The 23,061-nt window shown below is 46.6% G+C and overlaps 1 protein-coding gene across 1 annotated transcript in view; it reads right to left on the reverse strand.

Annotated features, from left to right (window-relative positions):
* The window catches only part of LOC144140891 (spliceosome associated factor 3, U4/U6 recycling protein-like), a 60,394-nt gene that overhangs the window by 32,661 nt on the left and 4,672 nt on the right, over positions 1–23,061 (reverse strand). The window contains exons 7-10 of the mRNA XM_077672382.1: positions 21,944–22,111; positions 10,603–10,741; positions 2,025–2,141; positions 457–528 (exon numbers count right to left, since the gene is read on the reverse strand). Coding sequence (XP_077528508.1) covers positions 457–528; positions 2,025–2,141; positions 10,603–10,741; positions 21,944–22,111 — 496 coding nt within the window. The remainder of the gene's footprint in view (positions 1–456; positions 529–2,024; positions 2,142–10,602; positions 10,742–21,943; positions 22,112–23,061) is intronic.

Here is a 23,061-nt window from a genome sequence, read left to right on the forward strand (position 1 = left end):
TTTTTTTACCACTAAAGCGAAGAGGATTTTGTGTCAGAACACAAAAAAGTGTGCTTGGATGCATTACAGACTTACACTCGAGTGGCTTCGAGTGGCACAACCGTCGAAATGTTGGAACAATTTGCATATCTTAGAATTCCCAATATAATTTTTAGGCTCATTACAATCACCTATATACGTTGCGTGTATACTCTTTTGTGCATTTTTTTCTGATTATTTGGCTAATAAACTGTAAGTAATTGTTCCTTTGCCGAAACTGCTGTTATGTGTTTGTAAGAGCAATCTATAAGCTACAATTCCACGCATAGCAATGCTAAATGTGTCCTCTAGCTCAAGAGGAAGAAACAGTTTTGTGGAAGCACTCAAAATCGGCCGTTTTTCCGCCGTAATGAAAGAGTTAATAAATGCACATGCGCACAGGGAAGGTGGCCCAAAGCCAGCATCAACAGAACTCACACTGGCCCAGGTGCTCCACCGCTTTCTGGAAGGCTGCTCGCAGATCCTCCAAAAGTGGGGCCACCACTTCCCCTGCAACCACAGCAACAACATTCCAGAGACTATCGTCAATGGTGTGGTCAGTGCACTTGCGGGTTCAGGACAAGAAGCTGCTACATCCGGTTGCTGGCAAAACCGTTTCTCTCTCTCTCTCACACACATGCACGCACCCCCCCAATGGCCACCTAGATAAAAAATAGGAACTTAGAGAACATTTTAGTGCATGGCAAAGTTAGTCCTGAAAAGCAGAGTGACTACTACTTTGTCCCTGCAAGTATCTTTGGATAAATTTTATTGGCAATATTTATTGGCTAGCAATTATGTTTAGCAAGATTAGTTCTTCAGAAGCACTTCCCTAGCACTGTATACCTACTAGAATACTTGTTTAGTCACAGACAGATTATTGTAGAAACCCATGCGGCTCACCTGGGAGTTCCCGAATGAGCACCTACCGCTTTGGCACTACTGTCCATTGCCAGTCCGTGAAAATGCAATTCTACCCAGAGCTTTTGGGGCTACCCCTTCGAAAGCTAACCGTGAGCAGGAGGATTCTCCTGGTCACTATGACTATGACATAATAGATACTGTGACCGATGTACGCCTGTACGTGTGGACTAATTCTCACTTACAAGAGTGCACCATGATACAGTGTGGACCGCTTATAACGTACGTCGCGGGAGCCGCAAAAAACCAGTGGTACCGCACTATAGACAAAACATGAGCAAATCCAATCACATCACTGTCTACCTTTCAATCATTCTTTGCTTTTCATCACTCAAACGAAGGCCTCTTGAAAATAGCGGCGCAGCTTTTACTTCGCCTTTCTTTTTCCACGTCAGATGCTACTGCAGGGTTTACAAGCTGCTGCACGGTCTTAGAAACCGCAAGCCCGACTTTAACTTCTTTCATTTGTGTTTTGAGGGAGCACATCTGCGTTTCTTTGCGTCTATGAACGGATGCCGCAGGACAACAGGGTAGAAAGCAAAGCTTTTTTTCTTTTTTTGCACCTTAGCTCAGGTTTTTACTCATCAGTACAATGTACACATAGAAAAAAGTTTCGGCATTGCGGCTCCCTATCTATAAATGTTCGAGAGTGAAAAGGGTGGTTGCTTATCTGCACAAGGTTCTAATCGCAACATGTTACCGCGAATGGGGTGGGGGAGGGGGCTGGCTATCTTCAGAGGTAGGCCTAGAGCAAGGGCAGCTGTGGTTATCACGTGCGTGCAAATAGAACACTCAAACTAAAGGGTGCCCATCTTTTTCTTTTCTATGTCAAAGTTGGAGGACAGCAGGAAGCGCGAGCTGCATCGAATGGCCGATTCCTTTTTCTTTTTCCCTGCCTTCTCACGACCCTAAAATGATGCCCCACAGCTGTGCTAATCGTTCAGCAGACCCACCGAAAAACCGCACTATAAACGGTATTGCACTTAAGGCAACCGCATAATAAGCAGGGAGCTTATGCATTGACTTCTATGTGAGGCCTACCAGTGGCGAGGGTAGAGCACCCCGTGCCAAGAAGTGGCACGTACCTTCCTGAGTGGCGCGTGCCTCGGTGCGACGCCTCAGGTAGTCGAGGAAGGCCAGCCAGACCCGCTGGTAGTCCTGCCCTTGGCTGAACCCAGCCTGCAGGGCCTGCTCCATGGCCTCTGCAGGGAGAGGCAAAAGGAAGAGAAGAGGAGAGTTCGCTCCCTTGCACGCAACCAAAGCACTCATCACTCCAACCTCCAGAAATTTAGCAACAATGCTGTAGTTGAGGACAATCGCAATGAAGCTGGTCCTGAAACAAAATTGCTTACCGACCAACATTTTCTTTTACTCGCGACCAGTGTCGCATTCATCATTAATACACAGGAAGAAAAGGCACTGACATAGGTGAAAACCCACTGCCGCTCTTAAAGGTGGTTCGCAACTTCCTGAATTCACTTTACAACCGTGTGCTTGCAGCTTTTGCAGCAAGTGCATGACTGTAAAGCGCTATCAGTGACCCCTTGGCCAGACTCTTCCATGTTCGTCACTGAAATGGACGTACTGTAACACTCGAAGCTCCTCCCGCGCCTCAAGTGAGCAAGAGGCAGCAGCATTGTAATCCTAACCAAGCAGAGAAAGCGCAAATGTTCACAGTGTAGTCACACTGCTTCGATCACAGGAGTAACCAAAAAGAAATTAACTCCTCATGTACTGTCTCCCAAACAGGGTCTATGGTATGTCATCCTACTCCATGTACTCCTCTGTCACTGACTCTTAACTGGAGCTGCAGAGCTGTTTGGCTGCCTCTTATAACTTCTTTGACTGAATTGTTGCAATCCTGTGACCAATACACGCCGCTTTTAAAATATGCTTCCATTAGGTTGCAGCGGCACTAGGACCTGGCACGCCTGTTACAATACACAAAGTTCACATTCAAGAACGAGCTCAGTGTAGTCTGTTTATCCCCAACTGCTTTGTGAACCAGAAATCGAGTGAGCAGACCATCAGAAGGTATGACCACAGATGAGGTGCGTTACCGCTAGGGCCCCAAATTTCGCCATCAGTATGTCAATCAGCGGCCAGACGAGAGGATAAAGTACTGCACATCCCGCTCTCTGAACTTTGCCAATTTTGGTTTGGAAGTTTCTCGGCTGCCACACCTTTTAAAATCCACAAGAACTGGTCAGTCTCAGTCCTTTTAGACGAGCACGAATGCACAAAACACAACACGAAGAGAAAACAGCAACTGCCCTTTTACATCCTCCACTTGTAACTTTTAAGAGCCACAGATTTTCACTAAAACCGTCTGATGATCAAACAATCAGCTTTGAGTTAGACGTGATGCCAAAAAGAGTTAAGGCTTATTTGTCAGGGGTGAGACAGCTGAATCAGATTTGGGAGCACTTTTTGGAGCAGCGAAATATTGATTTTGGAGCAGAACAACCTTGATTTGGGGCAGAAGAACGACATTTATTATACAGGGGTGAGAGAGCTGAATGAGATTTGGGAGCAGTTTTCGGAGCAGCGAAATCTCGATTTTGGAGCAGCACAACTTTGATTTGGAGCAGAAGAACGACACTTATGATGTGACCTTAGGAGCTTAAAAAATCAAATTTTTCACTACTCACGAGAGAAAAATGCATTTTAACAGGTTTTGAACGTACGTAACACTCAAACGGCCCTTCAATAAAGTTTTTCCTACCAGAGTATCACAAGGTACGAACTGCACCACCTTTTTACAAAGCAGTTTTATTAATTCTTAGGCTCTATGCATAGATAGCGTAGAGTTCTGTTGAAAATATCGAATTGAAAAACTAAGCAATAGTAAGGCAGTTTTATTATCATCTGAATGCCAAAATTATTATTTTTGTAGTAGAGCCACGGCAAAAGTTGCGCGAAGTGAGGTGACAGTCGTAGTGAGGTGACAGCCCCCACCAGCCCTCCCATTTCAATCCCCACGGTGCACGTTCGCTACGATCGTAATTTGAGTAACGTTGGTATGTTTAGCCACCTCCTTTTTGCCTTAAATTTCACTTCAGATAATGAACCATTATTAATAGCGTGCGATAATAGCCCGTCCGGCTATCGGCCACTGCTTGAACATTTGGGGGTGATGCAGCCTGCGCCGCCACTTCAGCAGTGTCGATCATACCATTCCCGCCGCTCGCAAGCTCGCTTTCAAAGGCAGGAATAACTCGGCATTTTATAACACCGCAACGAGTCCGAAATTTCAATTCAAGAGCGCACTTCGCCCCACACTTAAGGGGAGACACGGGTCTTGGAATCCCGAAATTTGGCCAAAAAATCGATTTTTAGAAATCGCCATTGTCGGAAAGTAGAGCTATTTTTCTACCTGTTAGCAAAATATCCAAGCCCAGGAGTACGTATTTGAGCCATAATATCAATTTATAGCACCGACAACCGCTAAAATTGGCCAAGATTCGACGCGAAAATAGCATTTTTTCGACGACTCGCCCCTCGGGTTCTACATGCGCCACGGCGTCCATCTTGGTCTCATTCGAAAGCGCGTCTTTTCGTTTTCAATTCCCCGCCAGAACCACTCCGTTTCGTCCGTTGGTTGCGAGTAAAACCGGGGTAGAAAAGAGACGGAACGCGCCGCCTAATTGGCTACTGACTGCACGTGACCGCAGGGCGCAACCTCATTGGCTGGGCGCCGTGGGTCGTCTGCTCGGCACTTTCATCAAAGTGCAACGGCTCATGTGTTCGTCTATGCGAGGACCGGCAAAAGCCCCGCATGGCGTAAAAATAAAGTAAATATGTCTATCGATAACCGAAAGGAAGAACAAGCATTATTAAAAGCGCCTGAAATACGATTTTCTGCTCGTGTGACGACGACTTATCGCAAGAACGGCGCCGAGACGGAGGTAGGCTTAGCGCCCGCGCGGGCTGCCGAGACGATGGCGTAGCGATATGATTACGCCTGCGGGGGCGCTAAGGTGCGTCTATCTTTCGATCAGCAGCAAATAGAAAGAAAGGAAATGATAAAGTGGAGGATGCCGCATACAGACGTCGCAAGGGAAGTGTGTTCATTCTGTTATCAACGATGCCGTGGCGGGTCGGCCCGCACTCCGGCGCGCGCTTCATCGTCGGCAGGTTACCATATAGATGAGCGATTTGAGAATTATAAATGTTTGCACTGTGTACAATCTGTGTTGGTGACGTGATATACGAGCAGATTAAACCGAAAATGTGGTTATCCCACCTAGCCAAGCGCACGCACGTTACAGAACAGTGGCGGGCATTCCGTTACCAGCCCCTTCGCTGCAACTCATTTCACGCAATGCAAATCCGATTTGATTGCTACAAATGAAGCAGTAACATAACAAAATAAACGTTTACAACTGTGGTGCACGATCGGCACCTCAGCCCTAGTCGCCAAAGAGTGACGGCGCGCTGCCAACAGCATAAAAATTGAAGCAACGTTCTGGCTTTGCTTTTGTTCAGTTTTTCTGCCAAGTGCCATCTGTAGACAGAGGATTTCATCATTTTCCCATCAACTGATTTCAGCAAACTTGGTATGCTCGTGTTGAGCGAAAAGCGAGCTACATTCTAGAACCTTTCTTTTTTTCATATGCTCAATAGATAAAACTGTCACTTGTAGTAAAACTTCAACTGCGATTTTCTCGGCTTCCCTTTTTTTGCATATGTGCCTAGCCTTACAGGGGTTTTGAGGTAGTTTTTTTCAAAGGATTTCTACAAGTGTTATACCGTTGAATTCGGGATAAAATGAATTGCATGCTGATGCTATTTTAATTGGCTCATTTTGCCCCAAATAAATGTTATGAGTAATAATATGAGCTCAGTAAGTTTTCTGAAAACTGTACTTGGCATAATTAGACTAATTTTATCCAATCAACCAGCTTTACAGGAATATAAATAGCTTCAGCATGCATGGCAGGTCTTAAGCTACACATCCATACCATTTATTTAAAAAAAAATTGAATAAAAGTCCCTTAAAGGCCCGTAAGAAATTACTTAATTAGGCTCCAGTGTTTTCTTTATAACTCAGAAAATAATTATACCACTTGAAAACTAATTACATATTTGAAATGAGGAAGACAAAACACATATGCACAGTGATTTTCATGATCACAGAGCAATTAATAAAAAAGTTCATTTCAAGACCCACGTCTCCCCTTAAGGGGGGACGTGGCTTTCAAAATCAACTTTTTTATTTCTTTGTGGATTTTGATGAAAATTGGCACAGCAACTGGAAATGCTTCCGTGATAACACCATAAAAATTTCAAACTAATATTTTGAAAACTTTTTTATGTATTAAATTTTCTTTCTGTTCCGCTTGTACCGAGCTTGAGCGGCTTATAAAATACGATAGAAAACTTGTTCGAAGTGCTTTGCATTCCCAAATGAATGGACGAGGTCGTGACAGTTTTAGAATTTTTTTTTTACAACACAATGTTTTTTAGTTTTCATTTTTTTAGAGGTTAATGTGCAATAGGCATGTTGACTGTGAACGATTATTTGAATAAAAAAATCACAAAAAACAAATCTGGAAAACCAAGAGTGTCACGACCTGAACTGTTTATCAAGGAATGTAACGCAAGAAACGAAATCAAAATAGACCCAGCGGTCACAAAAAAATCCCTGGTACAAGCGACGGAGGTGGCAAAAAAAACTGTTTTGAGAAAACGGCTTCCGAAGTTGCAACATAGGTTTCACTTATCAAAAGTCGTCACGGTTGTAGCCTTTCATGTCCTTTTGAACATGGGGCTTCTGGAATGCCTTGCCTTGAAATTGGAGTGCCTTTTACAGCCTTTTTCTTTCCAGAAAACATCATTTTCAGCTCCTCCGTGAAGAGTACATACCCCACTTTGTAGACCAAACGAAGGGGGAGATGGGTTTCAATGGGCTTTCAATGCAAAGTAGGTTAGCTGGTTGGCTGTATCGCACTGAACAGCCTCCTTTTGCAGTGTTGTCACCATGGCAACAAGTTGAGCATTTTTTTAACTTAAATTTGAACATTTTTGGCTTTTTTTTATGTTTTATCATCTTGCCTGGCACAGCAACTTAGTACTCATACGTGCAGGTGTTCATTGCCAAAAGTTTGCATATCACAAGGATGAAAACGAGCTACTTTGAAGCTTGGTAGAGTATTCTGCATAACTCCCAACTTCAAAGCAAGAGCATATTTTTTTAATACTTTTGACATTCAAGGCATCCAATATTTCTAGCAGCAAAGCCAGTATGCCCTAAGCAATGGTATCAATAATTTCCCTAAAAAATCACTGTAAATGCTGCGACAGTAACGTACATTTTTAATGCAGATAACATATTTTTATTCCTATATTACTAACTCAAACCTGTTTGCATGAAAATTACAAGTGCACGGGAAACGTTGCGCAATACGGGCGATGGCTCGCGCTCATTGCAGCGCACGCTTACCGCGACATATCGAACTTTAATTATACCTGATATGGCTGGTCAGGTCGCTTTTAAGATTAAATCTAACGTCGCAGGCATTAATTACAACTACTGGCGTTCAATCGTAACCGGTTGCCCAGTCATGTGCTGCTCCAATGCGCGTCGGCTATGCCGTGCGCGCCAGCGCGTTTGACACGTCGACCGTTTCTTTCTCAAGGCTAGCGGGTCCACAGTCAAAACACAGCAATAACCAAGCGTGTAAACATCGCAAACCCGACTAAAAGTTCACTTCACGAACCGCTATCGCAAGCGCGCACATTGCGTCACCCTCCGGGGTCTGGCGACGGTAGAGTCACGCGCACCACGAAGCGTTCGATGACCTCCTCCTTTCGAGCCACACAACTTCCCGTAATCTGGCTCGCGATCTCAGGCATTCCCATCGCGATAACGTGCGTGTTGAATACCACAGATTGAACAGGAACTCGGCCGAGCGAAGCGGCGAAAATGAACTCAATCCGCTCGCTACGCAGCTCAGGCGGCCGCCATCTTGCGTTGCGCCCGTGACATCCAATCAGGAGGGTCGATGTTCTGTGCCCCGACCGGAGGACCAATAGCGCTTCAGCATCTATTTCTAGCTTCGTTTGTGCGTCGTTTCTTTTCTGCCGTTTGTGCGTTTGTGAATGAACGAAGATAAAAGAGACGAGCGGAACCGGAAAGACGATCGCTCTGCCGATCTAACCATATCAAAATGGCCGCGCCCGGTGGCACCGTTGCGGAGATAGAGCGCTCCGAAAATTGCCGTTTTTTCACCCTTTTGCGCTGATAGTTTGTCACCGCGCCTGACAAAAGTATTTTTTATCCGAAGTTGAAAGCCGCGTCCCCCCTTAAAGGGGCACTGACACAAAATTTTTAAGGCGAGATAACTTCGGAGATAGATAGGTGGGAACACATATACATCATCTGCAAAATATCAGCGGTGAATACAGCCTAGAACATATTTAAAATCAATTTTGAAGTGTGCGAAACGCAACCGAGCGGCCAGCAGAGGACCACGCGCAAGTGTAAATAAACAACATCCAAACACGTCACGAGTTTGTGTTTGCCGCTTCCGCACTGCCGGCTCGCCGCTCCAATCGGAGGGCCGGAGGGCGGAGCTTCTGCTCTCGAGAACGAACGACCCGATCGTTGGCGGCGGAGGCGCCGTGATTTCGTCAGCTCATCGGGCAGCTGGCCGCGACCAAAGTTCTACAGCGATTCCAGGCACTCTGTTTCTATTACTGTTTGTTACCATTGGATGCGGAAACGCACCGGAGGCACAAAAAGCCCACTGAGCTAGCCGCACGGTCGCTGTGCAGGCGGCGGCCACGGCCGCGAAGTGGCCCACGCCGGCGCAAGTAGCTCGAGTGATAGCTTGTTACCGCTGCACGAAATTGTCCCCAAGTCCCAACCATGGTGGCTTACATGAGAAAGGAGTTAATGATGCCATGGCGGGTTGCATTAAAAATTGTCATCTGCACCGCTTACGAGAGCGGCACTCGAATATCCGCCGCAGTGCTAAGCCGAACACATCTGTAGGCGGACCTGTAGGCAGACCGGCCGGCTGCTCCCAGCGCGCGTCTTGCCACCCACCGTCTCGAGCGTCGCGCGTCGCTCGTTAGCCGCGGTAGCATTTGCACTCGCAGCGCCTGCGTCACATCCACGGTCGCTTTTTAATTAGGCACCTCACGAGATGAGTACGGGGGGGATTCGCAGAAACTGCCGTCGATGCGGATTCGACAGTGCTACGGCGGCTCTGCTCTGTAACTGTGATATCCCTCCGACGGTCACGTGGTCAGCTTTGTTCACACAAAATCCACAAAATCCATCGTTTCGCGGCACTCGCTGAAACCGAAACTGCGACTGGCCGCATTGAAAATGCCTCTAATTAAACAACCGTCGCACGCTGAAGCAAATGAGGTTTCACTAGCTACTTATCGCAACAAAAAAAACAAGATGCAAAATTTTTGTGTCAGTGCTTCTTTAAGGCCGAAACACGGCGAATTCGTGGGCACCACGCAACTTACCGCAACAGATCAAACGACTAAATGTAAATCCAGCCACTCGAGAGCACTCTGCCTGAACCACAAGCAACTGCTTCGCCCGGTGGCCATGTTTTCCGATCTTCACCCCCACAAGATGGCGGCGCCCAATAATGTCGTTCCAAAGATACGGCGCTCCAAAAATTGCCGTTTTTTCATCAGCTTGCACAAGTAGTTTGAAGCCTCAATACACATAGGTATTTTTTCTACAGGACTTTGCAATGGTTTTCGATGGGAAAACTTTAAAAACGCACAGAATATAACATGTGCAACCCGACATTATGACTTTCGAAAGAACTATCTCGGGGACAATTTTATGCAGGTTTTTTTATTGGATGATTAATCTATTAAAACTCCACGAACACCACCACCATGGGGGTGCTGGAAAATTATGCCGTCAGTGAGCATTTTTCCCCAGTGAAACCGACGGGAGCGTTAAAATCCTTGGCTCTCAGACTGTTTTGGAGCAGTTTGGCGCAATTTTAGCCATTTTCAAGCTTTTGGAGCAGCCTGGCGCAGGAAAACAAATTTGTATCAAATGTGCGCAATATGCGCAGCTGTCTCACCCCTGGTTTATGGTTAAAATGGTGATGGTTTCGTTTCTGGGCACAGCTTCCAAGCAATCGTACAGTCCTTACTTCAACTGGCCTGCCCTACCACTTTTAGACAAGGTGCCGTACCTGTGCCTAATTTTGAATAAAAGCCTGCATCCGTGAGCACTCTGTTTGGTTGTTTTCTTTCTGTCCGTTGGCATTGGCTGTACAAGATATGGTGCTTAACGGTAGGGGGCCACAATATCCCACCTTCACAGTTCAATTTTTGTGCTCTTGAGTACGTTCTTCCCAAGGGTGACCAGAACATCCACCTTTGTGCAGAGAAACGTGAGCACATAGCTACCAATATGACTTCTTATTTCCCACCATGAAAAAAAAGGTAAGACATTTCTACCCACAACAAGACAATGAAAAAGAAAAAGGTGCAAAAAGGATGACACAGAACTGAAAGAACACAGCACGATGTGCTCACAAAAAATGCAGGACGACGCCCTGCCCCGCCATCGTCATTTCTGCGCCCTCTATCCATGATGTGTGAAAACCAAGTTGCTCAACTTTAGGTCATGCTGAACACAAGATGGGAGGAGAAGGGAACGGGCCGACCAACCTTTGACCCGCTCGTGCGGGGCCTGTGAGCGCTCGAGCGCCTTGAGGTAGGAGGCCCACAGGCTGGCTGACCAGGGGCAGTTGCGCACCGACCGCTCGTGGCAGGGCAGTGACACTGACTCCACCTTCAGCTGGGTGTCCTGTAACGTGAAAGAATCTCAGCACCAGCTAGCAAGTGCCACAGATGCCCTTGGCCCCATTGGCACTTTTCTGGCTTGCTTCCATTTGAATTACAGACTGTATGCCACAAAGCCATTACACCACCCCAAGAAAGACCCATCACCATCATACTGAAGAGAAAATAGCTTAAAGGGACCCTGCAACACTCTGAGCAGTGCAAGTAAACCTGCGCGACGTGTAGATTACACTGCCAGGAATACCTGAGCCAAATATTACACGTGCACGTGAAGCGGTGAGCACGCAAATCGATGTGAAAGACGCGGAAAAACCAACCGCTCTCTCTTCAGTTGTCCTCATTATGCAACCCCTGGCATGGCCTAAGGGACGTCACATAGGCCATGGCTGCCCGATCGGCTGTCACTGGTCAACTTCGCGGCTAGATTCTCCCATTTCCGTCGTTGTCATCGCTGTGTACGAACCTCTTCTATGCCTGAACCTGTAGGCACAGTTTTGCCGTTTCTTTTGTGTTTTGAGTGTGCGCGGAGTTCGAGTGATGAGCTCAATACTTTCCTTTCAACGGGACCACTCGACTACAAACGTTTATTGCTTCAAAAACGCCCTACCAGCCCGAGCGCTCACTTGCGAGCAGGCGCCCATGCCTGCTTTTTTGTGGCACCAGACCGGAAATAGGCCCATCCGCGTTGCGGAGAAAAGGAGAAAACTACCCGGCATGTGATATATCGAAGGCCGCCAAAGAGAACGCCGCGAGCCGCCCCCCTCTCCGGGAGAGAGCGCGCAGCTTTCGTCGCGTTGCCCGCGGTTGAGTTGAGAGGGAACGATTATGCGCGATTTCTCATCGCGCGTAGTTTCGTTAATTGTGAACGGATTTTCATAATTCTTGCGGGAGGAGATTTCTGGGACAATAATAGACTTTATCCCAAAATACATCACTAGTAGTCGATGGCAAGTGTTGCAGGGTCCCTTTAAAGGGGCCATGCAGACAAAACACGTTTGGGTCATTCGAAAAAGTGCCTCTTTAGAATCATACTGACACCACTGTTAACATGCGCTTCGCTCAAGTAAGCTACATAATTAGGAAAAAAAAGGAATGGCCATGCGTACCACTAGCTCATTTCCTGGAACAGAACCTATGATGTCATATGTGCCCAGCTGTGCAATAGTCTTAGGCCAGCAAAAGCAAACGCAAATTAGGCAGGGCTCATAAGCTTGCACAACGAGTTATTTGCGCTTAGCACTCTTGTGACCGCACCTATTCCTATTGATGGTTTGCTATCGATGATTTCAAATTCCAATTTTGCCGAGCGCTTCTGGTCCGCTCACGCCAGCCAAATGGTAAAGAAGGAAGTATTTTATCAGTTTTGCTTTCGAGTTTCATTTTTCCGCTGCGTGGGGGATTTTTAAATGTCCTTTGCCGCCGAAGAAACGAGCTTACGTGGTTTCAGTTATGGCGTCGCCGCCGCTCGCCGATGCTTCGCGTGAACGGGGAAATTCAACAAATTCCGGTGTAACTGAGCTTGAATCTGTGCGCGATGGTAGCAGCACAGACACAGAAGACGACTTCGTTTCGTCAGACTTTCCTACAGTCAGCGAAAGTGCGTCAAGTGGCCCGGGCCGTCACCAGGTGTGCACCCTTGAGTTTCGCTTTCTTCTCTGGTCGCTCTATCGCGGGCGCATGTAGTTGTAGACAGATCCGGCCCCATTCGAAAGGCCGCAGCTCTTTTCTGCAGGGTGTCGACTTCGTTCGGGCGAGACCATTTCGCACCAACTGCACAGAGAGCCGAGTTTTCTCCACAAAAACAGCCCGGAGTTGACCTTGGCGTAGCGTTACGGAGCAGCGCGCAGCTGTTCGTGTTTATATTTATATTTTCGTATGTAAATAACTTTGGTACTTACACCACTCATATTTGTAGTATTATTCTATAAGCGTTTTATGTTCAAAGTGTATATTTCAAATTGTTTTTACGTCTACCGTGTGCAAAGTAGCATCGAGGTTACCATCAATTTTTTCCTTTTTGTTACTTTTTTGTTTTCGCAATTTTTTTATAACATTCCTAATGTATTTGTTGCTGTAATTATTACTGTTGGAAAGCCCCAATCTTCCTGTATCATATCCCAACCTACACATTAGCATCCACCATTTTCTGTGGCAAGAAAAAAAATTTCCTGGACTGCCCAAAACCAACCGGTAGGCACTAGTGCTTATATAATGTATGTGTGTAAGTAACTTTTCTACTTACAGAGCCCATTTTTGAAGTATTACTTTATAAGGCCCTTATGTCTCAATTGCATATTCCAAATGTTTTTATGTGTACCCTGTGCAAAGTGGCATTGATGTTTTCATCACTTTGTTTTTCTTTTTGTTACTTTTCTGGTTTTGTTAATTTTTTTTATAAAATTTGCTATAAAACTGTTGTTCGAAATTATTACTGTTAGAAAGCCCAATTCTTTTTCTATCATTTATTATTTTACACTTCAGCATCACTCATTGTCTGCGGCAAGGGAATATTTCCTGAACACCCAAAAACAGCTGATTTTTCTGCGGTCACGAGAGTGTTTAATGTAATGCATACTCATTTTACAGCTGTAAGAATGGTTCGGTAAAGAATGAGTAACAAAAATACACGTAAGCATAGAAGTACCGATGCGCACTACTGTTGGTACTGGTCGCACTATATGCTCGTTTTAGCTGCACAGCACTCCGTTGCTTTAGAGTTGTCTTACGTGGCACTGGCCGATTGGCGTAAGCGACGTTAAGAGAGTTTTAGCATAGCGGGTACCGCCCGCTAACGCTACGGCGGTGGGTAGCGGAGCCCGACTGGGCAGGTGCACATCCGTTCGGGTAGGGCAGATTAGTTCCTGTGCATTCGCTCTGCTGAGGGGCAACCTCCTCGCCCTCCCCGAGAGCACCTGCAAAGTCGGGTCCCGGTAACCCGGCGCCGTAGCGCGAGCCACCACTAGCCGCTATGCTAAAACTCTCTGTTGTCTTACGTGACCCTGTTTATCGAGCATACCCCATGTTTCACGAAACAATTACTTTCTACAGTAGTAAAAACAAGCCAGGAGCAAATACGCAGTCAAAAACAAAGCAATGGCAGACAACGGTCCGTGGATGAGTATGGTAGTGCCATCTGGGAGGGCTGATGGCAAGCAAGGCTGCAGAGCCAAATGACGCAGTGGAAGTTCGTTTGAATACGCGCACTTATGACTTCATAGCTGACGTCCCGAAAACACACGATTCGGTGGAAAAATCAAAATTTTAACCTGAATTGATTAATTTTTCAGTGAATATGACATCGTTTGCTGCCGGACAAGCGCCGGTGCACTATAAAACACAAAATCTTTCGAAAGAACCTTTTATCACTGGATCAATGCTCAAATGGCTATGGGAAGGTCAGACATTCGCTTGAAACCAACTTCCAGTGTCCCTAAGAAGGGATGATTCAGACAAAACGCAAGTTGTTTTCATTAGAAAGATTGCACCACATCAGAATGAGAGACATGCCAATTTTAACACAAACTTTAAAAAAATTAAGCTAAGTTACAAGGAAAACCGACAAAAAAGTGACAACTCCCAAGCCTTTTTTTCCCCACTGCTCTTATGACGACGCAGGGACTAGTTTGTGCAACTAGTCACCACTGACATTAGCAACTACTAATAAGTATGACTGTGCAAATTTATTCATGCCTCTCTGTACCGTTTGTTGGCACAGCTTCAAATCTAGCATGGAGCTAGTGCACTAATTACTATGTTTTAGGGGCGAAGCTCCTTAAGGCGTGGGTCTGTCCATCCTCGACGTATGTCTGTAGCCACCTCTAGTTTAGTTCTTGGATTGTTTACTAGATGGCGGTACTTGTCTATGATGAAAAGATGCGCTTGGATTGTTTACTAGATGGCGTGGCTACCTCTAGTTTAGTTCTTGGATTGTTTACTAGATGGCAGGGAGCGTTGTAATAAAATCCGTTCGCTGTTGGCGCGCGCTCGGAGTCGCCCGATGGATAAAGGCCGACCTCCATGCAGCGAAATGTAGGCGAAAAGGCGGCGAATGTCGCCCGGCGGCGGCCGCTCCGCCGCCGGCGTCGAAAATACGGCTGTTCGTCGGCGATCTACGCGAGCTAGATGTCGAACGCGCGGCGGCGAACGCGACCGGAAGCGGCAAACTGCATTTTGAGGCCGCAGACAATCACAGCCTCGTACTTCGTTGTACTTCCTGTCCTGTCTTCCATCGGCGGCGTTCGCCAGGTCACGTTGCATGGAGGCTGGGGTGGACGAAAACTGAGCGGCGCGTCAAACCATGGCGTCCGCCGCAACCTCCACGGCGACCGTGGAGGTTGCGGCGCGCGGTTTTACTGATGATTTCCCCTAAGGAGCTTCGCCCACTCATCATCATTCACCCCGTGGATATGCTGTGAATTTTTTTGGTACCGTCTTTACTTACGTTATGATCAAACTTTTTTTCTAAAAATTTGATGCAAATTTACGGGTGAGTACGGATGAGCAAATTTACGGGTGATGCAAATTTACGCAGGGTAAATTATTTGCAATACATTTTCGAGCACAGAAAAAACAAGCAAGTTGTGGGTCAAAATTCTTACGATAGGTCTCATGAACACAATAAAAATAATAAATGAAAGCATAATAAAAACTCCGCACACTGGCATCAGCCGCTTTGAAAAGTGAAACAAAATGCAGCGTTTTCGTGAATTATGGAACGTGCTAGAACGAGTTTTCTGAGAGGTGACAATAGTTCGACCAATAAGTGACTGCCACTGTCACTTTGCGGGACATCAAAACAGACTTGGCTGCCGACGCAGCAACCTGAGCGTGTTTCTTTTTTCTTGTGCATGCATCATGTGCATTTAGTGAGAGTTTCTTCCTCATCAATATTGAATACATGCTTGCCGGTATCACTAATATTGGCAAGTCTGCCACAATAACGTAGCCATGTCCTCTTTAAAAGGGAAAGAAACAGAGGTGCGCACGAGCATCATCAGCTAGACTTGGCACGCATACGACATATTGCTGCGGCTAGTTCAGGGTGCATTAATTGCGCGGGAAATGAAAAAAATCAAACTTTTACGACAAACCTCACGGGTACGATCACTATGCGAGTAAAAACGGTACTTCCCTTTTGATGTCAGTGCTGAAGAAGCTAAGTGGGAAAGTTGAAAGTTTTCCAATATTAGTGGTCATTATTTCTTCTTTCCGCCTCCCCCTACCGCTTTTTTATTTTTTTTCTGTGTGAAAACAAAAACCTCTGGGGCTGGAATAGAGCTGTGTGAATTATCAATGGCTATACCTTCCCAATAAAGTAAAGACATGCTTTTTGTATGTATGTATGTTTGTGGTTTATTGGCGCAAGGGTTTCTAAGACCAAAGAGCGCCAGAACTATGTTACGTGGTCTTTCAATAGTCATGTTTGTGCTTAAAATATGTATGAAACGAGTATGATACATCTTAAAATACTGTATATATGGGTGTAGAGGGCCCGTCCACTAAAGCATGAAGATGTTCATAATGGTGGCTGAAATGGATTATGGGTGCAATGTGATGCACCACGAGCCAAAGAGCATGCGACGTGAGTGGGCTTCCCGTGCGGACAAAGGGAGCATGAGGGCCTCACTCACTGCTCGTAGGCTCTGAGGTCACGCACTGTACGAGATGAGTTTTAAAAACTTGATGTCTGCAAGATAACTTAAAAGACTTTTGTTTGTAAACATAGGTTCATCTCCTAAAAACAGTGAAGGATGTAGTGGAATGTTGTAGGTATATATTTTCGGGAAATGCCGTTTTCTGGCTTCATTGCAGAATGTGCACTCAATTAATACATGGAGGACGGTGAGCCGTTCCCCACACTTGTTACAAACAGGTGGGAGTGTTCCATTCAAAAGATATGCGTGTGTAGCGTAAGTGTGGCCTATTCGCAGTCTGCAAATGGATACTTCAATGAATCTGTTTTGTTTTTCTGTTGTGTATCTTCCTAGGTTTGGTTTTACTGAGTGTAGCTTGTTGTCTGTGTGTGTGTCCCACATGTGCTGCCAGCATTTACGGATTCCCCTCCGGATTACTGGTTTCAGATCGAGGTGAGGGACCTGCGCTACATCAACACCACTACGTAGGGCCGCCAAAGTGGCGTTCTGGTCAGCAATTTCATTGCCCAGAATGCCACTGTGTCCAGGGATCCAGCAAACAAGTATTTTTAGCTTTGACTTATAGGCAGTTATAAGAGCTTTAAAAAGGCGGTTTAGAATAACGTTTTTTGTGGGCTTAAAGGAATCCAATGCAGTTACTACGCTTAGGGAGTCTGTGTAGATGACTGATTGTTGTATTTTGTTCTGTGTAATGTGTTCCACTGTGATTAGAATACCATAGGCTTCTGCTGTAAAGATGCTACAATTTCTGTTCAGTGTCCTTGTGCTGGCAAAGTCCGGGCCATGTGCAGCACAGGACACAGAAGAAGAAGACTTGGAAGCATCTGTGTAAAAAGAGGCGCATGGATATCTGTGTTGTAAACTTAAGAAATGCTGTAAAATCAATTCGCGGGGTGCACGACGCTTGTCAATTTGTTTAAAGGATGTGTCACAATGAATAGTTGACATGTCCCAAGGTGGGACTATATCGGCGATACAGGTTTTTATGCCATCATCTAAAGACACCCCTATCTCCTCTGCAAGGCCTTTGACACGCAAGGCTACAGGGGCAGGGATCGACGGGCGCGCTAAATACAAATGGGCGGATGAGATGTCATTCACAATAGAATTGCATGGGTGATTCGTCATAGACATTGTCCTAATAGCATAGAGGAGTGCTGTATAAGCACGCTGGTGCTCTAGGCACCAGTGGTCGCATTCTACATAAAGACTCTGGATTGGACTTGTCCTGAAGGCTCCAGAGGCAAGGCGAAGGCCCAAATGTAGTACTGGGTCTAACATTTTTAAGGCAGTTTTAGACGCGGACCCGTATGTTACACTTCCATAGTCTATACGTGACCTAACTAAACTCACAAAGAGACGTAGAAGGCAGTCTTTATCAGCACCATAAGACTGATGTGACAACACTTTTAAAATGTTAATGGTTTTTAGGCATTTTTGTTTGAGTTTCTTTAAGTGCTGTACGTACGTTAGTTTTCCGTCAAGTACAACACCTAAAAACTTGTGTTCTTTCTTGACAGCAATCCGTTCTCCATTCAGTGTGACATCGGGTTCTCGACGAATTCCACGCTGTCTTGTGAATAACACACATGTACTTTTGTGAGGATTCAATTTAAAACCATTTTCTTCCGTCCATTTTGCAAGCCTGTTCACACCTAACTGTATCTGCCTTTCACATATGGACTGATTGCATGACCTAAAGCTTATTTGGACGTCGTCAACATACATTGAGTAGGAGATTGAGGGTGGCAACGATTTCCCAAGTGAATTCATTTTAATTATAAACAGAGTACAGCTTAATACTCCACCCTGGGGAACCCCATTTTCTTGTATGTATGTTCTTGATACCACTGTCCCTACTCTTAGAACCCTAAATGTCCGCTCCGACAAATAACTTTCAATAGTGTTTAGCATATGTCCAGACACACCGAATGCCTTGAGATCAAGCAGTATGCCGTAACGCCAAGTTGTATCGTATGCTTTTTCTAAGTCAAAGAAAACAGAAAGACAGTGCTGTTTGTGGATAAAAGCATCTGTGACATACGACTCAAAGGCAACTAGCTGGTCAGTTGTGCTTCGACCTGATCGGAAACCAGCCTGACAACTGTCCAGGATGCCGTTATATTCAAGAAAATGGATTAGCCTCTTATTTACCATTTTTTCAAAAACCTTTCCTAAGCAACTTGTCAGAGCTATCGGTCGGTAACTGGCAGGTAGTGAGGCATCTTTCCCCTGTTTTAATACGGCAACTACAACTGCTTCTCTCCAAGCTCTCGGAAAGTATCCCGCCGCCCATATTTTGTTGAACAAGTGCAAGAGTGTTCGGAGAGTTTCTGGGTGCAGATGTTGTATCATTGTGTATGATATACTATCTGCCCCAGGCGCTGAAGCCTTACATGTTCCCAAGGCGACCAAAAGCTCTGTTATGGAAAATTCCGTGTTGTATGGTTCGTCAGATCTTTTGTTATCACGAATCGGTTTCTTCTCCATAGATGTTTTGTGTCGTAAGAAAGCATTCGTGTAATGAGCAGAACTTGATACATATGAAAAGTATTTCGCAAGTGTGTTTGCCTGTCCTCTAGGGTATCGCCTGTACTGTTGACCAAAGGTAGGGTGTGTGTTTTCCGTCCATTAAACTTTTTAATTCTGTTCCATACTTTGCCTGCATCTGTGTACGAGTTGATAGAAGTCACGAAAGAGCGCCAGCTATCTCTTTTTGCTTGCTGGCGAATGCGTCTTCCTTGTGCTTTTGCACGTTTGAAGGAAATCAAGTTTTGCGTAGTGGGGTACCTGCGAAGGACACCCCACGCCTTATTTTGAGCCTGCCGTGCAAGCCTACACTCTTCATTCCACCACGGCCTCCTAGTGTTAGGTGTGGCACCAGATGTTTGCGGAATTGAGCTCTCGGCAGCATGAAGAATGTGTGCAGTCACCAGTTCACAGGCTTCGTCAATGCCCAAATAGCTTAAGGACGTGTATGAAAGCTGAGATAATTGTTTAAATTTTAACCAATCAGCACCAGATTCCTTAAACTTTTTATGGCAAATGGAACTGTTACGGGCTTAATCAATGCCTTTCAAGATGACAGGGAAGTGGTCGCTCCCATAGGGGTTGTCGTCCACTTCCCATTCAACAGCCGGAAAGAGGACAGAAGAGCCGATCGCCAAGTCTATGTGTGAGTATGTATTGTGTGTAGTGTTGTAGTATGTCGGCTCTTTTTTGTTAAAGAGACAAGCTCCGGATGAGAAGAGGAATTTTTCTATCAAGCGGCCCCGGGAATCTGTGCGTTCAGATCCCCATAGTGGGCTGTGTGCATTCAGGTCACCTACGAGTAGGAACGGTTCCGGCAGCTCATCTATGAGAGACTCAAATTCTGAGCTAGATAAACGATATTCAGGGGGAATGTATAGTGAGCAAATTGTTGTTAATCTGTTGAAAATAATTGCCCGGATTGCAACCGCTTCTAGGGCGGTACGCAATTGAAGAGATTGGCAAGGGATAGATTTTTGCGTAACTATAGCTACGCCACCAGAGCAGTGCGTGCAGCTATCTCTGTCTCTCCTAAATACTGAGTATTGGTTCAGGAAATTGGTGTGCTTAGGTTTCAAGTGTGTCTCCTGTAAACATAGGATGGCTGATTGCGTTTTGTGTAGGATTTCATATATATCATCTAGGTTTTTAATAAGGCCCCGGCAGTTCCACTGTGTAATTATTTGTGCTACCATAAATGTTTAGGGAGGAGATTTTACCTGGTGTAGATGAGGACTCGGGCTGGATGTATACTATCTATCGGTTCTGACTTGGGCCTGTGACACGGGTGGCTGGTGGCTTTTTGCCTCGCCCCGCCATGGTGCGCTGTTCTCTTTCCGCCTTTGGCACTGGCAGAGACGGTGTTACCTCCATGTCATCATCTGAGTGGTGTGACAGTGACGAGATGGAGTCCTTGCGGGCTCCGCCTCGAGATATGTTCGAAGTGGAGGCAGGAGCCCCTGCCGTCCCCGACTGTTTGTTGGACACAGAAGTGGTCGTGGGACCGACCACATCTACGTCCATGGCCGCCTGCAGTCTGGCAGCCGGAAGAGGAGGATTGACGGCAGAGCCGTCACTCCTCACACTTGCAGCTAACACAACACTTGCGGGCGCCACAGGTGTCGTGTCAGATGGTTGGGCTGCCTTGGGCAGCACCTGGGGGGGCTGGGACGGCACCAAGTCTGCTTCGCAGTACTGGGTGGCCGCCGTGACTAGACGCCGCTCCGCCCCCCGGCGAGCTGCATCGGCATACCTTTGAGAAAACATTGAGTGTTTCTGTCGTGCTTCTTGATAGGTAATGTTCTGGGTGACCTTCATGTTTATGATTTCTTTCTCGGCTTTGAATTTAGCACATGACCGAGAGTATGCAGCGTGGGGTTGTTCACAGTTCGCACATTTCAATCCGTTAGAAGCACAGTTCTCTGAAGGGTCATGATGTCCTGCGCACTTGGCACATGTCAGTTTTCCGCGGCAGGTGGTAGTACTGTGCCCATACCGCTGGCACTTGAAGCAGCGGCGTGGGTTGGGTATGTAAGGTCGTACGTTGCAATGAAGGAAGCCTGCAGTGACAGACTCCGGTAGGACACTTCGGTCAAAAGTTAGGATCACATGTTTCGTTTTTACTTCTTTGCCATCGCGTCTGATCATTATTCTTCTTACCGCAGTAACGCCCTGGTCACGCATGCCCTCGAGGAGGTCAGACTCACTTTCATTGAGCAGGTCCATCTCAGATATGACGCCCTGCGAGCTGTTAAGGCTCCGGTGTGGCGTTACAGCTACTTCAAGGCCAAGTAGGTCGGTCTGGTTCAAGAGACTATCAGATTGTTTTTTAGTAGATAGTTCTACAAGCACGTCCCCCGATGTCAGCTTCTTTGCCTTGTAGTTCGCGCCAACTACACTCTCAATGAACTTGGCAATTAAGAAGACCGACTTGCAGGTAACTGGAGATTCCTTGTTCTTAGATTGTATCACTAAGAAGCGAGGAAAGTTGTCCGGGGTGTTAAATTTCATGTTGGGCAGAGGTTTGAAAATTACATCGGTGCGGGCCCTTTTTGGGGCCCGATCATTTGGAAGAGAGGATTTCGAAAGTACCATGCGGCATAGTATAAAGCAGGGAACTGGGGTACTTTCTTCTTTGACGTTACCCTGATGGTCAAAGAGGTCCCGGAGCTCCCAGCCTGATAAACAGACAGGGAGCCCATCGGCCGGAGCTTGACCAGGGCTCCGACGGCCACCGTTCACGGCTTCTAACCCTTCACCTTTCAACTTCTCGCCACGGTAGGTAACAGCTTAAGTATGGGGGGCTCGGGGTACGCGGTGTCGCCACTCACCGTCACCAAGATTACTCAAGGTGCCCCGTGCGGGGAAAAGACATGCTTTTTGTGGAAACAACAATCTTTAGGGCTGGAGTAATACAGTCCCTTCTTTCAAATACAGTAGGGACGCATGCTGTTTTTCGCAGCAGTCCCTTCAACGTGTGACTCGAAAGTCGTCACCCTCGTGTTCCCTTTTGCCCTGCTCACCAGGTAGGCCATGTAGCGCTCCCAGAGGTCGGCCACGAGGCAGTGCTGTGCCAGGGCCCGCTCGTAGAGGCACTGGATGCGGGCGGGGTCCCCCTGGCCCTGCTCCCACTCCAGGTACGGCAGGTACAGGGACAGGGCAGGGGGCGCTCCCTCCTCGTCGCCACCCAGCTTCAAAGGGGCAGGGGATAACAAGCTGCTGTTGTAGCACCACGTAGAGAACTACCACGCAGGCTCAGCAGGACAACAGCACAAAAAGGGCGCAATCTTCCACTCCACAATAGCTACAAGCCCGGCACTTCTGGTGCGATGCAGAGCGTAATACAGCGGAACCACTTCGATAAAGGAAGCCGGGATGGGGGGGGAGGGGGCGTATCCTAACATAGGGAGACAACGAAATCAGTTTTGGTTATTGCAGTATCTTCCAGACAAACGCATTGTTTCTTTATTATCGCGGCCTCTTGAAGTGGCACTTCAGCGGGTTACATGCTGCTCGCAGCAACTGCTCTTGCTGAAAAATGCGCTCGTAAAGTTGCCGCACTTCGCGTAACAGTTCAGCTTTACCTACAGCTCGACCTGGACAAGTTCATGCTAACTTTGTGTTCCACAGCGTGACACGCCTTGTTAAGTGTGTGTTTGATCGCATAAACATTTTTAACTGGGTAATCCGGAACAAGTCCGAGACATATAGCTGCCCCGACAGGGTTGGCGTGGGACTCGGGACGTCGTATGAAAAAGTTGGCACAGTCCCACAAAATCCAGGATGGTTGGTAACCCTAGGCACGGGTAAACACTGCCCTAGTAGGCAGTCTCACGCGCCAAGTGTGCCAAGAACTTATGTAAATTACTATATTTAGAGTGTCCTCACGTAATTTGCAAGCCCTATTTTGTGCCTTGCTACTACTTTGAAGTTAAGTTGAGAGCATTATGGCTTCTCCCGGCGTACTTATCAAAGACTTCTTAACTGCTACTATGTGTTGGCATCTAAAAGCCAAAGGCAACTCCCTCAAACTTGTTCTCCCGCTGGCCACATGTCAATGTAGCGTGGTGGGATGGTGGTGATGCACTTGGTTCTTACCTTGGAGAGCAAGATTTAACTTTGTTCGGTGGTACCTCCCCAA

The sequence above is a fragment of the Haemaphysalis longicornis genome, unplaced genomic scaffold (genome assembly GCF_048455015.1).
Source record: "Haemaphysalis longicornis isolate Haplotype H1 unplaced genomic scaffold, Haemaphysalis longicornis Haplotype H1 scaffold_534, whole genome shotgun sequence".
Classification (NCBI taxonomy): Eukaryota; Metazoa; Arthropoda; class Arachnida; order Ixodida; family Ixodidae; genus Haemaphysalis; species Haemaphysalis longicornis.